The sequence below is a fragment of the Somniosus microcephalus genome, chromosome 31, assembly GCF_052327205.1.
Source record: "Somniosus microcephalus isolate GS21.2 chromosome 31, FLI_Smic_1.0, whole genome shotgun sequence".
NCBI classification, from domain to species: Eukaryota; Metazoa; Chordata; class Chondrichthyes; order Squaliformes; family Somniosidae; genus Somniosus; species Somniosus microcephalus.
The window spans coordinates 21737512-21752964 of NC_141017.1; the positions used below are offsets into that span (position 1 = coordinate 21737512).

The 15453-nt window shown below is 49.9% G+C and overlaps 1 protein-coding gene across 4 annotated transcripts in view; it reads left to right on the plus strand.

Moving 5' to 3' along the window:
* Positions 1-1831: 1831 nt before the first annotated feature.
* Positions 1832-15453, plus strand: part of LOC147097621 (epoxide hydrolase 4-like) — a 48148-nt gene continuing 34526 nt past the window's right edge. Inside the window, exons 1-7 of one of the 4 annotated variants that reach the window (XM_085971589.1) lie at positions 1832-2101; positions 3407-3492; positions 4353-4510; positions 5118-5246; positions 5903-6000; positions 6982-7130; positions 11410-13535. In XM_085971589.1, the coding sequence (XP_085827715.1) occupies positions 1859-2101; positions 3407-3492; positions 4353-4510; positions 5118-5246; positions 5903-6000; positions 6982-7130; positions 11410-11632 (1086 nt within the window). In that variant the 5' untranslated portion in view covers positions 1832-1858 and the 3' untranslated portion in view covers positions 11633-13535. Of the gene's footprint in view, positions 2102-3406; positions 3493-4352; positions 4511-5117; positions 5247-5902; positions 6001-6981; positions 7131-11409; positions 13536-15453 lie in introns of those variants that run through there. The other 3 variants (XM_085971590.1, XM_085971593.1, XM_085971592.1) reach the window with 3 other exon arrangements.

Consider the following 15453-nt stretch of genomic DNA (forward strand, 5'->3'; position numbering starts at 1 on the left):
CTCCCACAGCTACCTGGACCACACTTCCTCCCACCCCGCTTCCTGCAAGGACTCTATTCTATTCTCCCAGTTTCTCCGTCTCCGCCACATCTGCTCTGACGATGCCACCTTCCATACTAGTACTTCCGACATGTCTTCCTTTTCCCTCAACCGAGAAATCCCCTCTACTGTGCTTGACACGGCCCTTGACTGTGTCCGTTCTATTTCCCGCACTTCCGCTCTCACCCCTTCCCCTCCCTCCCAGAACCACGATAGGGTTCCCCTTGTCCTCACCTTTCACCCCACCAGCCTCCACATTCAATGGATCATCCTCCGCCATTTCCGCCACCTCCAGCGTGATCCCACCACCAAACACATCTTCCCCTCACCTCCCCTTTCAGCATTCCGAAGGGACCGCTCCCTCCACGACAGCCTGGTTCACTTCTCTATCATCCCCAACACCCCTTCGCCCGGCACCTTCCCGTGCAAGCGCAGGAGATGCAACACATGCCCTTTTCCCTCCTCCCTTCCCACTGCTCAGGGCCCCAAACACTCCTTCCAGGTGAAACAGCAATTTACTTGTACTTCTTGCAATCTAGTACACTGTATTCGCTGCTCACGATGCGGTCTCCTCTACATTGGGGAGACCAAACGCAGATTGGGTGACCGCTTTGCAGAACACCTCCGTTTGGTCCATAAGGGGGACCCCGAGCTTCCGGTCGCCTGTCACTTTAATTCTCCGCTCCATTCCCACTCGGACCTCACCGTCCTCGGCCTCTTGCACGGTTCCAATGAAGCTCAACGTAAGCTCAAGGAACATCATCTTTCAATCCTAGCACAGATTTTGCCTTTAGTGCCTTCCTCCTCTCCCTCCCCACCTTTCCCTGCCTCTGCACCTGCTTAAAACCTGTTACATCTCTAACTTTTTCCAGTTCTAACAAAGGGTCACAGACCTGAAATGTTAACTCTGTTTCTCTCGCCACGGATGCTGCCTGGCCTGCTGAGTATTTCCAGCATTTTCTGTTGTTATTTCAGATTTCCAGCATCCGCAGTATTTTGCTATTGTCTTATAAATGAAAAGCACCGTAAACTCGAGGAACAGCACCTCATCTTCCGATTAGGCACTTTACAGCCTTCCGGACTCAATATCGAGTTCAACAATTTCAGATCATAACCTCGGCCCCTATTACATTTTTACTTATATTTTTTATCCACACCTTTGTTTTGGCCTTTCCCCCCCCCTTCTTTTTTTTTCTCTCTCCCACATGGCAGCTGTCTCCCATTCTGCGCATTTCACACCTAATCGAGAGCCGTCTTTTGTCTCCACTAGTCCTACCACCATCTCGTCTCGTTTTGAATACCTCTTAAGGTCTCTTCTCTTTTGTTCTCTCCCAGCCTGGCCTCTTAATCTATTTCATTTCCTGTGCTTCTTTAGTCTTGACAAAGGGTTTTCACCCAAAACGTTGACTTTATTTCTCTCTCCACAGATGTTGCCTGGCCTGCTGAGTTTTTCCAGCATTTTCTGTTGTTAGGAAGAATTATCTGCTTTTTAAAAATGTTAAGAGAGCGAAATTAAAGATTGGGACATACACATGGGGTTAAGATAGCAAGTGAAATCATGAACAAACTTTATTTTTTAAAAATTGTAATTTTTATCTTATCCTGCTCTGTGTTACTTCGTACCATTGCCTCACCTCACCTGGCCAACATCTCACCTGTGGTGCATCCACTCTGCACTGACTGACAGCATAGCCAGCCAATCAGAGTGCGCAGCGCTGACTGACAGCACTGCCAGCCAATCAGAGTGCGAGCTCACATCGGGGCGGGTTTTGAGCCAAAGGGAGAGGGCGAAGTGGGTGGGACTCCACCCGGAATCAAAATGGTGACGCTGCCGTCGCGCCTGTTGGTGCTGCCGAGCCGAATGGCGCTGGCCGCCGGCACCGCCTGTTACTGGCTCGCCGTCTACACGCTGACGGCCTTCGCCGGCGGCCTGTTGCTGCTGCGCATGGCCTGGGTGGTGGTCAGGAAGCGAGGGCGAGCCTTCGAGTGGAGGCCTCGGGAGAGCCCGCCCGCCTGCCTCAGCGAGCCGTCCCTGGGGACGCACGGCTCGGTCCGGATCAAGGTACCGCCGCCAAACCTCGCCCTCACTGCGCCTGCGCTGTCAATCTCGGCAAGTCTGTGCATGCCCAGCCCGCGCGCTGCCTTCTGGGATTTGCAGTCCGCGTCTGCCTATCACGCATGCGCACTGAAGGCTGCCCACCCTGACTTGTGCCACTCAATGGTGATCTGACAGAAAGACTTGCATTTCTATAGCGCCTTTCACGACCACCGGACGTCTCAAAGCGCTTTACAGCCAATTAAGTACTTTTGAAGTGTAGTCACTGTTGTACTGTAGGTAACATGGCAGCCAATATGCGCACAGCAAGCTCCCACAAACAGCACTGTGATAATGACCCAGATAATCAGTATTTTAGTGATGTTGATTGAGGGATAAATATTGGCCAGGCCACCGGGGACAACTGCTCCTGCTCTTCTTCGAAATAGTGCCATGGGATCTTTTACGTCCACCTGAGAAAGCAGACGGGGCCTCGGTTTAACGTCTCATCCGAAAGACGGCACCTCCGACAGTGCAGCACTTCCTCAGCACTGCACTGGAGTGACAGCCTCGCTTTTATGTGCTCAAGTCCCTGGATTGGGACTGTGAACCCACAACTTTCTGACTCGGAGGCGGGTGTGCTACCAGCTGAGTCAAAGCTGACACTGTTTATTGAATCTTACAGCACAGGAGGCCATTCAGCCCATCGTGGCTGTGCTAGATATTCGAAAGAGCCATCCAATTGGTCCCACTCGCCCCGTTCTTTCCCCATAGCCCTGCATTTTTTTCAAGCATATATCCATTTCTCTTTCAAAAGTTGCTATTGATATAATTCAATGACAGCTTGGATTTATATAGCGCATTTAACATAGCAAAATGTCCCAAGGTGCTTAACAGGAGTGATATCAGTAAGAACATTTTTGACACTGAGATACAGAAGGAGTGCTGGAAATCGGGGCTGTGCCAGAGGTCAGAATTGGAAGAGCACAGAGATCTGTACGGCTGGAGGAGGTTACAGAGATAGGCAGGGGCAAGGCCATGGAACGATTTGCAAACAAGAGTGAGGATTTTAAAATTGAGGCATTGTTGGTCCGGGAGCCAGTGTAGGTCCAGCCACTTGAGAGGGCAGACAGGGCCTCGGTTTGACGTCTTGCCAGAATGTGCATGATACATGTGCAATTTCTTCCTACCAATAGTTACAGGGATTATGTTGATTTAAATTGTCAAAGATGGAAGTCACTCTGTCTGAAACCCTTGGCAATGGTGCTGTAAGTGCAAGTTGTATTGTGCGAGAGTCACTGACCTCCTCTCTCTCTCTCTCTCTCTCTCTAGGATTCAGGGCTGCAGTTTCACTATGTGGCAGCTGGGGAGAGGAGCAAGCAGCTGATGTTGCTACTCCATGGCTTTCCTGAGTTTTGGTAAATACTGCCCCCTCTGCTTTTTATTGAACCATTTCCCCTGTCAGTGGAGAGCTTGTTTACGCTTCCGCCACAGCGACGCCGAGTGCTAATCTGGACCCTCTGGTGTTTATATTTTATATTTGACTTTTCGGTCTTTTGTTTCCCCCCTGTGCAATGTTTCTTGGAGCTCCCGTGCAGCCCGTGAGCTGGCCTGGAAATGGAAAAACCGCCCGTGCGCGGAATTTTGAATGGGCCACGCCGCCCATTAAAGGGGCCGTGTGGACCAAATAAAGTTAGAGGGACCATCAGCCCTATTGTATTTTGAGTTTGTTAATTGGTTTCTCATTAATGAAAGGAAAGAACTTGAATTTATATAATACCGTTCACATCCTCAGGATGCCCTGGGGAGGGAGAGGGGGTGTTGTGTGGCTCTCTTGACTATATTTGCACCAGTGGCCAAGTTGCAGCCTATTCAATAGTATTTACAGCCCAGAAACAGGCCTTTGTGTCCAACAGGTCGATGCTGGTGTTTATGTTCCACACGAACCTGTTCTGGACTTTGCTCCCCCAAAAAATGAACTGATAACAGTGAAAGTTGGTGTAAACCTTAAGTACGTCAAGTGCATTGTAAAGTTGAGTAATCAAGGGCTGTAAAACCTCGGTTGGACTTCTCGTCTGTCTCTGAGTTACTCCAGGGAACAGCTGAACCATAAGGACTGTGGAAGTCCAAGGTCGGATCTCTAGTCCGTGCTGATTCCCTGATCGTGGCTCCTGTGGAAGTCCTGTCACTGCCGAAATGTGTAGCGTGTCCCCACTTGTTGCAGCTGCTGCCTCGGCAGTGGGGTTACTGCCTCATCGGATGCTGTCTTCTGTCGCAGGTACTCGTGGCGTTACCAGCTGCGGGAGTTCAAAAGTGAGTACCGAGTGGTGGCGGTGGACCTGCGCGGTTACGGGGCCTCCGACGCACCCCCTGGTCGAGGTGACTACAAGCTGGAGTGTTTGCTGACGGATGTGAAGGACATTATCGAAGCTCTAGGTACGCTGACACGTGGCAGTGGTCTGACCCGCCACAGCCCGAGCTGAGGGCATTTGCACTCTCATCAGGGTTGGGGTTTCACCTGAATTTATCCATCGTCGCAACTTTCCTCAGTAATATATCAGGCAACTAATGAGCATTTGTAGCGGTCTTGTCTCTTGCAAAGGTGGGCGACATAGGAACATGATTCAGCCTGTTCCACCATTCAGTTAGATCGTGGCTGATCTGTACCTTTACTCCATCCACCCACCTTGGTTCCGTAATCCTTAACACCCTTGCCTAACAAAAATCTATCAATCTCAGTTTTGAATCTCAGTAGGATACATCAGGAGCTTTGGCTGATTTCCCCTTCCTCAATCAGTGGGTGCTGAGGCCGATTCTAGTCCCCTTATTGCCATCCTGGCTGAGTTTGGCCAACAACACAAACAGTACATTGAGTCTTCAGCGACTGATCAGTACAGGGGTTGCGTCCTCGCGCTTTAGCCCTGTTGTGTGGTCTACTTGGTGGAAAGTCTGTGAATACAATGAGCATATTCCGAGTTGGACTGACCTCTCGCTCTACAAATGAGCCTAACTCATCAATCGGAAGGGTTTGCTGTGTTTTCAGGGCACCGCAGCTGTATTCTGGTGGGACATGACTGGGGTGGTGTCCTCGCTTGGAACTTGGCGATTTGCAATCCGGAGTTGGTGGAGAGATTGATCATCATGAACGCGCCACACCCAGCGGTGTTCCAAGGTGAGCTGAAGGCTTCTGTTAGCTTCCAGTAATGATGGGAGGACAACTATAGAATCATAGAATGATTCGGCACAGAAGGAGGCCGTTCGGCCCATCGGGTCTGAGCCAGCCCTTTGGTAGAGCTAGCTAATGAATCCCAGCCCCCTGCTCTTTCCCCGTAGCCCTGTACATTGTTTTTCCCTTGGAGTATCCAATTCCCTTTTAAATGTTACTATTGAATCTGCTTCCACCGCCCTTTCAGGCAGCGCTTTCCAGATCAGTACTCGCTGTGTAAAACAATGTCTCCTCGTGTCACCTCTGGCTCTTTTGCCAATCACCTTAAATCTGTGTCCTCTGGTTACCGACCTTTCCGCCATTAGGAACAGTTTCTCCTTATTCACTCTGATCAAAACCATTGATGATTTTGAACACCCCCCATCAGATCTCCTCTTAACCTTCTCTGCTCTAAGGAGAACAACCCCAGCTTCTCCCGTCTCTCCACATAACTGAAGTCCCTCATCCCTGGTACCCTCGTCAAGGCCTCGACACCCTCTCCGAGGCCTGGTCACTGTCCTAATATCTCGTGACTCGGTGTCAGATTTTGTTTGATAACGCTCCCGTGAAACGCCTTGTGGCATTAAAGGCGCTATATAAATGCAAGTTGTTGTTTTTTTCAGACTACCTGCGCCTGTCCCAGCTGCTGAAGTCCAGCTATATATTCTTCTTCCAAGTGCCAAAGCTTCCAGAGTTTCATTTGCGTATGGACGACTTCAAGGTAAACTCCCCTCCTCTGCTGCAGGCCTTGCCGGGTGACGGGTCCCACGGACCCTGGTTGCCCTCAGTGCCTCATGTTGTTCCTCACGCCCCAATAGTGTGTGGGGCAGGCCGTTCTGTCGTGGAGCGGGCTCAAGGCCAAGCCCTATCCTGTCACCAATCGACTTGAAACTGCCTGAAAGCATGGTGGAAGCAGATTCAACAGTAATGTTCAAAGGGGAATTTAAAAGGAAAAGAATTGCAGGGCTACGGGGACAGGTGGGGGGAGTGGGACGAATCGGAGAGCTCTTACAAAGAGCTGACACAGACACGATGGGCCGAATGGCCTCCTTCCGTGCTGTATGATATGTGAACATAAGAAATAGGAGCAGGAGTTGGCCATTCGGCCCGTCGAGCCTACTCCACCATTCGATAAGATCATGGCTGATCTTCCACCTCAACTCCACCTTCCTGCACTATCCTCATATCCCTTGAGTCCCTTAATATCCAAAAATCCATCGATCTCGGCCTTGAATATACTCAACGACTGAGCATCCACAGCCCTCTGGGGTAGAGAATTCCAAAGATTCACCACCCTCTGAGTGAAGAAATTTCTCCTCTCAGTCCTAAATGGACTGGGAAGCAAGCCTGGTCCCCGCTGGCCTCTACGCCCCAGTTTCCCGTTCCCTTCATCAACTGCGCCTTGATTATTTTTATTTTCTTTTTTTTAAATATCGCTTAAAATCTGTCGCTGCCCCGTTATAAATCTCATCATCATAAAGAAACTACTCATGAAATAACGCTGGACGGCCAGCTGGTGGCGCCGTCCAAGGAGTATAAATACTCAGGCGTGGGCCCAGCTTGCTCAGGGACATGTTGTAAGACAGGAACTAGTGAAGTACAACTAGACCTCCATGTTCTGAAACAAGTTGATTAAAGCCTTGCTTTATACTCAAGCCAAGTGCGTAGTGAGTTTTATTACGTCACCCCCTGTGTTTCTCAGGCCCTGAAGAGCGTGTATACGAGTAAACGAATGGGAATCCAGAATAAAAGCAGCAGACTGACTGAGGAAGAGTTGGAGGCCTATGTTTACAGCTTCTCTCGGCCTGGAGCGCTGGTGGGCCCCCTCAACTACTACAGGAACATCTTCAGGTAGGCGATTCACCTGATCACTCGTTACCTTGACTTGAATTGCGAAGCAGGCTGGGGGGGGGGGGGGGGTGCTGAATGGCCTCCTCCTCCTGCTACCTTCCAATCCCATTGAAGCGCACCCTTCTCCAACTCTCTCAGCTCCGGATACAGCTGCATTTTGAACGCCCCTCGCGTCTTTGGAATAATCAGCCAGGCAGGCAGGCAAGTGGATGAAATAAAAACCGAAAATGCTGGAAACACTCAGCAGGGTTCAGGCAGCATCTGTGGAGAGAGAAACAGAGTTAATGTTTCAGGGCGGTGACCCTTCCTCAGAACTGGAAGAAGTTAAGAAATGTAACAGTTTATAAGCAAGTAGAGAGCCAGGGAATTTGGGGGGGGGGGGGGAGAGGGTGCGGCACGGGGAGGAGGTGGGCGCGGGGGGGGGGGGGGGAGGAGGTGGGAAGAACAGGGAAGGGTCTGTGATAGTGGATGAAACGTTTCTCATCATTTTGCATAATGAGGTTCTCCATGATAACTGTTTTAAATGTACTTCTCAATAGTGTAATGTGGGATTTCTCCCTGCCCCAAGCGGACGGGGACGAGCGTGTACTGGTTCCAAGCAATCTTTATTCAAGCACGTCCAGGGGGCAGCCCTCTCAGTCTGAGCTGAGATGAGAGTCTAATTTTTACATTTGAGCAGTTGGCTTATATACAATCTTACATCTTGTTCCCTTCACATCTTTGGGACTTGGCCAATTAATTGTCCAAGTCACGTACACTTAATCACATCGCCACAAAACACATCTTGTTTATCACATTGGCCCTGTTCCCACATCTGTCATTGTTCTGCTCTTTAGCTCTTCTCCAATTTCGCACACTTAACCACATCTTCGCAAATCACATTGACGGCCCATTGTTCAGTGCATGGCCTCCTCGCCACCTCTCACTCCCCCAGTCATCATGTAATATGCTTTTTCCAACTGTCAGCAACTGTCTTTTGTTCTGCCAGACTTCTCCTTTATTACGTCAGCCAGCTTGTCTGTTAAGCCGCTAAGCTAACTTTTAAGTCCATCAGTAACTTTCTGCCTCAGTACGTGAGCCAATCGCTCCGTTGTGGTGTTTCGGGCCATGGATCGATTCGGGGGGGTTGTTTTTATAAAGCGGTTGCCACGAACAGACAAAAGCCAGTAATGGCAGCAGAGAGGAAATTGTAACAGTTTATAAGTAAGTAGAGAGCCAGGGAATGGGGAGCGAGGGGTGGGGGGAGGCGGCGCGGCGAGGAGGGGGGGGGGAAAGGAGGAAAGAGGAAAGAACAGAGGGAAGGGTCTGCGATAGTGGATGGAGCGTTTCTCATCCTTTTGCATAAAGAGGTTCTCCATGATAATGTTTTAAATGTACTTCTCAATAGTGTAACTTTCTGCCTCAGTACGTGAGCCAATCGCTCCGTTGCCATGTTTCGGGCCATGGATCGATTCGGGGGGGGTTTTATAAAGCGGTTGCCACGCACAGACATAAGCCAGTAATGGCAGCGACCCCCCGACAGCACAGAGGAGCTCACTCCCCCTGGAATCCCCTTGGATTGTCTCTTATCGACATTCCTGGAATTATTTCCGATTGGCTTCAGGCACAGAATGTTCCGGAGGTGTGACCTGTCTCTGCCAGTCCACAAAGGCCTCAATCCGAGCGAGTGCTGCCCGCGGGATGTTTTTAATCTCAAAGGATTAACAGTGCCCTGGTCGCCATCCTTCCCAGAGCAGTTCCTGCACTCCGCTCGATCTGTTGTTTACACCTAGCGAGGTTAGGTTATTTGGTTGGCGGGGCTGAGAATGCCCTGTGATAGAATCGTCGACTCTGACCACACAGAAGGAGGCCATTCGGCCCATCGTGCCTGTGCCGGCTCGTTGAAAGAGCTCTTCAATTAGTCCCCCCCCCCCGCCCCTGCTCTTTCCCCGTAGCCCTGCAAATTTTTCCTTTTCAAGTATTGATCCAATTCCCCTTCAGGCAGCGCATTCCAGATCATCAAAACTCGCTGCATAAAAAAAAAAATTCTCCTCATCTCCCCTCTGGTTCTTTTGTCAATTATTTTAAATCTGTGTCCTCTGGTTACTGACCCTCCTCTAGTATGTCGCAGCGATCGGGTTTCTCTGGGCGAACTCTATCGAAACCCTTCATTTGAATGACTGCCGCGTTTCCTACATTACAACAGTGACTACACTTCAAAAATACTTCATTGGCCGTAAAGCGCTTTGGGACGTCCTGAGGTCGTGAAAGGCGCTATAGAAATGCAGGCCAGTCTGCAAGATGGAATTCGTAAGCTAGCCTAATCGGGGTCTTTAAAATTATGAAGGGGTTCATTAGGGTAGATGTACAGAAGATGTTTCCACTTGTGGGGGATACCAGAACCAGGGGACATTATTGTAAAATAGTCACTAATGAATCCAATAGGGATTTCAGGAGAAATCTCTTTACCCAGGGAGTAGCTAAAGCGAATAGCGTAGACGCATTTAAAGGGAAGCTGGATAAACACATGAGGGAAAAAGGAATAGAAGGATATGCTGAGATGAAGAAGGGTGGGAGGAGGTTCGTGTGGAGCATAAACACCGGCACGGACCAGTTGGGCCGAATGGCCTGTTTCTTTGCTGTAAAATACTTTACAAGTCTTTTTTTTAAAATCAAAGTCCCACGAGATTCTCAACTTGCACTTGCTGCAGTGCCTGGCTTGTACCACCAGAGGCTCTCGGTGAGCTTTGGAAACCTGGGCCCACAGCAACCGTTCAAGGGCCGGACTTTACTCTGACTCGGGACGGCTGAGATCCAGATGTTTCACCCCCCAACCTCTGCAACATACCTCGTCGAGCGTTTCATCACCTACCGCCACTGACCTGGAAACCAATTCCATCGTTCCAGTGCGGTGACACGTGTGTGGCCAGATGTTGTCCACACCTGTCGGACACCCTCTGGTGGTCACTCCGTGTGAGTTTAGACCGCAATTGCCAGCTGCTGGCCGGACTGGGAGGGAGGGAGGGTATGGTCGGAGGACGGAGGTCACAGCCAAGCCTGATCCTGCCCACACACACACACACGCGCATTTTTGCAGTAGGAATCACTGAACAGCAATCGGGCAAGACCCATGGCTTTTTTATTGTGCTGGCTAGTCGAGGAGTGCTGTCCACTCGAGCTGGCAGACGGGGCCTCGGTTTAACGTCTCCTCTGAGAGGCAGCACGTCCGCCAGTGCGGCGCTCCCTCGGCACTGCATTGGAGCGTCAGCCTAGATTCTTGTGCTCAAGTCTCTGGAGTAGGTCTTTGAACCAAACCCACCAGCTGCCAACTCAGAGGCGAGAGATTTACCCACCGAGCCTTGGCTGAGGCCTGGCAGTCTGGGCTGGATCGGGACCCTTGTCCCCGAGGGCCGAAGCCTAACCCACTGCCCCACCCAGTCCCACAGCCTCTGAGGCTGATGGCAGACTGCACTGAAAAGCAGGGCGAGACTGTAACCCCCCCCTGACTGATGCACTAATGCTAATGAACGCTAGGTGGCAGCAGAGGCAGCCACGAGGCTAAAATTACATTTTGACAAATTTCTCACAATGTGGAATTCCATGCTGCATAATTCAGCCTCCTGTTCGGAATAAACTTCAGGTTGCATTTGCACCGTCCCCAGAAGGCAGCTTTTGCCCAAAGACACTCTGCCTGTTGACTGACAGCTAGAAATGTTTTGCTCAGCCCTCTGTTCGAAATGTTCGACCTCGTGTTTCCGTCGCCGTGATTGAGCTGCAAACTGTAGCCGGTCCTTAGAACAGAAGCGCGTTTGTTCGTTAGGAGGCGGCCTGTTCTCGGGACTGACGGGACACTGATAACGAGGAGGAGCCTGAGATGGTTCTACCCAGGAGCGTGACTCCTTCCTCACTCCTGTGGTGCAAAAGACCAGTTTTTGAAAAAGCCTCTGCCTGTACCAGGGTACAACTGCTTATATCCTATTGGATCTCAGTCCCTAAACTCTGGAATTCCCACTCTCTTCCCCTCCTTTCAGACGCTCCTTAAAACCTACCTCTTTGACCAAGCTGTTGCTCACCTATCCAAATATCTGCTTTTATGTCTCGCTGTCGCATTCTGTTTGATAATCGCTCCCGAGAAGCACCTTGGGATGTTTTACTACATTAACGGCGCTATATAAATGCAGGCTGTTGTCCTGGTGTGGAGCTGGAACTCGCTGCCTTCTGACCCGCAGGCGAGAGTCCCGAGTCCCAGCCGAGCCAAGCTGGCCCTTGCTGACTGAATGTCTGCTTCCTTGTGTTGCAGCAGCCTGCCGGCCAAGAGCCACGATGTGATGGCGCCCACCCTGGTGATCTGGGGAGATCAGGACGGAGCGCTGGAGGTTGGCATGACCGCCTACATGGAGCAGTATGTACAGAACACGTTTCAGCTGAAGGTGGTGCCCGGGGCCAGTCACTGGGTCCAGCAGGACCAACCCGACGTGGTCAACAAGCTCATCTGGACCTTCCTGAAGGAAAGCAACAAGTAGACTCCTGAATCCACACGTGCGCATGTTGCATCTTTACACGTGCGGAATTATATCTATGGAAAAAAAACACCCACAAATTTATAAGTAATCTGTTTTTATTTAGTGATGTTGGTTGAGGGATAAATATTGGCCAGGATACCGGGGAGAACTCTCCCGCTCTTCACCATGGGATCTTTTACGTCCACCTGAGAGGTGATGCTAACTAAAGATTGGGAGAGGGAGAACTGTTGAGTTACTCAACATTAACTTTCACTTTTAAGTCTAACTTATCTTTGTGGAGCGGGCTCCTTGAATTTGGTGTTTGCGCATTGTAACTGTTTATATGTGATCTGTAGGACTTGATGCTATGCAACTGAATTGGGCCGGACAGTTAGTAAGCCCCTGGTCTGGAGGCTCTCTGTGCATTGCCCCTCCTGTTCAGCAGCCTCTGGGGCTGAATGTGTTGGGATCTGGCTGAGTGGGGAATGGATGGGCGACTGCTGCCCTCTGGTGGACAACACCGGCTGAACTTTCTGACTTCAAAAATTCTCTTTGCCCTCTTCCTCTTTCTTTCTCTCCTCTCTCTTTCTCTGTCTCTTTGTCTACCTCCTTTCTCTCTCTACCTCTTTCTATCTCTTTTTCCCTTCCCTCCCTCTCTGTTTCTTTGTCTACCTCTCTTTCGCTTTTTTCTTTTCTTTTCTCTCTCTCTCTATCTCGGTCTTTTCTCGCTTTCTCTCCCTCTTTCTCTCTTCCCCCTCCACCCCCAAGCAAGAAGAAACCCCAGATCTAGCATCTGCTGCATGATACCTGAGCTGGGCAATGTTACCCCCTCTTCTCCCCCCGCCCACCCTTGCAGGAGAGGGTCTGACGTGCGAGTATTAGACCCGGGCTTTGGGCTTTAACTCTGTGGTGCTGCAGTGCACGTGCAGTGACTAATACACACAGCAGGGGGCAACCTCGCTCCAGTTAAAGGACTCAGACTTTGCTTGAATTTCCAATTGCCTGGATGTGTTGCCTATTGCAAGGGCGTCCCACCCAGGGGCCAGGTGTGGACCCCAAAGCCCCGCCTCAAAGCCCGAGCAACACTTCTCTTTGTGCTTTTACTCCTCTTTCGCTGGTTGGTCCTGTTTGGAATTTTGTGAGCCTGGCGGTTTAGCCACTGCTTCATTAGAACATAAGAAACAGGAGCAGGAATAGGCCACTCGAGCCTGCTCCGCCATTCAATAAGATCATGGCTGATCTTGGGCTCAAAGCCAGTTCCCCGCCCGCTCCCCATAACCCTTCACTCCCTTATCTTGCAAAAATCTGTCTATCTCCACTTTAAATGTATTTAATGACCCAGCCTCCAGGGCTCTCTGGGGCAGAGAATTCCACAGATTTACGACCCTCAGAGAAGAAATTCCTCCTCATCTCAGTTCTAAAATGGTGACACTTTATTCTGAAACTGTGCCCCTGAGTTCTAGATTTCCCCACGGGGGGAAACATCCTCTCTGCAGCTACCTTGTCGAGCCCCCTCAGTATCTTATATGTTTCAATAAGATCACCTCTCATTCTTCTAAATTCCAATGAGTATAGGCCCAGCCTGCTCAAACTTTCCTCAAAAGTCAACCCCCTCATCTCTGGAATTAACCATGTGAATCGTCTCTGAACTGCCTCCAATGTAAGTATATCCTTCCTTAAATAAGGAGACCAAAACTGTACGCAGTACTCAAGGTGTGGTCTCACCAATACCCTGTACAGTTGTAGCAGGACTTCCCTGCTTTTATACTCCAAACCCCTCGAAATAAAGGCCAACATTCCATTTGCCTTTTTCATTACTTGCTGTACCTGCATGCTAACTTTTTGTGTTTCATGCACAAGGACCCCCAGGTCCCTCTGAACTGTAGCATTTTGTAATCTCTCAATTAAATAATAGTTTGCTTTTTTTATTTTTCCTGCCAAAGTGGATAACCTCGCACTTTCCCACATTATACTCCATCTGCCAAATGTTTGCCCACTCACTTAGCCTGTCTATATCCCTTTGAAGAGAGTCTTCTGCACAACTTGCTTTCCCGCCCATCTTTGTATCATCCGCAAACTTGGCTACATTACACTTGGTCCCTTCATCCAAGTCATTAATGTAGATTGTAATTAGTTGAGGCCCCAGCACCGATCCCTGCGGCACCCCGCTAGTTACCGTTTGCTAACCGGAAAATGACCCATTTATCCCGACTCTCTGCTTTCTGTTAGTTAGCCAATTCTCTATCCCTGCTAATATATTGCCCCCAATTCCGTGAGCTCTTGTCTTATGCAGTAACCTTTTATGTGGCACCTTATCGAATGCCTTCTGGAAATCCAAATACACCACATCCACTGGCTCACCCTTATCCGCCCTGCTCGTTACATCCTCAAAGAACTCCAATTTGTTAAACATGATTTCCCTTTCATAAAACCATGCTGACTCTGTTTGACTGCATTATGATTTTCCAAATGCCCTCGTTGGCGGTTAAATCCTAAATCGGAACGTCCGGATCGGGGACACCAGCAGCTTTCTGTCAGCATGGGTTTAAACCTTTGTAGGTGGCCCACTGAGGCCAAAGCCCCCTGACCTTGTGTGACCCAAACTCACTGCAGCCCAGATTAAACAAGGTCCCGCTTTATTATTCATCAGACCTCGGATGAATCTGTCCCTGTTTGCGATGGGCTTCAACATCACTTCTACTGGGAATGGTTTCCTGAACCTGCAGTGTGTTTCTGGAGGGGGAAAGGGAGAATGTTGCTCGTGCTGCCTTTATTTACTCCCCTCACCCTTGCCTGCTGTGTACCTACCAGTTAATGACAGCTCGGATAAAAGGTTCTGCTGGTTGTGCAGTGCACTTGCCTAACCTTCCCTTCCGTAAAGAAAAAATGTATATAAACTTGCGCCTTTCACAACCTCAGGACGGCCCAAAGTGCTTTACAGCCAGTGAATTACATTTAAAGTGTAGTCACTGTTGTGATTTAGAAAGCCAATTTGCGCACAGCAAGGTCCCACAAACAGCAATGTGATAATGACCAGATTATTAAGCGATGTTGGTTGAGGGATAAATATTGGCCAGGACACCAACTCCCCTGCTTTTCTTCGAAATAGTGGCCATGGGATCTTTTACGTCCACCTGAAAGGGAAGACAGAGCCTCAGTTTAACGTCTCATCCGAAAGACGGCACCTCCGACAGTGCGGCGCTCCCTCAGCACTGCACTGGGAGTGTCGGCCTGGATTTCTGTGCTCAAGTCTCTGGAGTGGGGACTTGAACCCACGACCTTCTGACTCGGAGGTGCTGCCCACTGAGCCACGGCCGACACTCGGCACTGACTCATGCTGGAGGTACAGTCCGGTGATGCTGGTTTCCCCTCTGCTTGACCACTTGTCATATGTGAACCTAATGACCGGTCGTTTGCCCAAGTGGGAATTGCATCCTGCCCCTTGCCTGATGTCTGCACGGACACACTTTCCAATTTGTAGCTCGCTGTCACAAGGGCAGCCAGCGCCCCCTCCAACAACAACTACTTGTCTTTATATGGCGCCTTTAACATACAGGAAACTTTCTGGTATCCGGCACGGACGGGACCGAGCTGGTGCCGGCCTATCAACATTGCCGGAGAATCGAGCGCCATAGTTAAAACATACAGAGCTTCTGAGCTCCGTATCTAGCAACAAACCCTGTTGCTTAGCAACAGCTTCAAAACAATCAGCACAGCTTGCAAGCATCTCTGTAGCTTAGCAACAGCTTCAGTTAGACGCTTGCACAGCCAGAAATGAGTTAAAAAAAGTAACTAAAAGTAAAAAAAGTTATCTGAACCAACTCCTGAATTTTGCTGGTTAA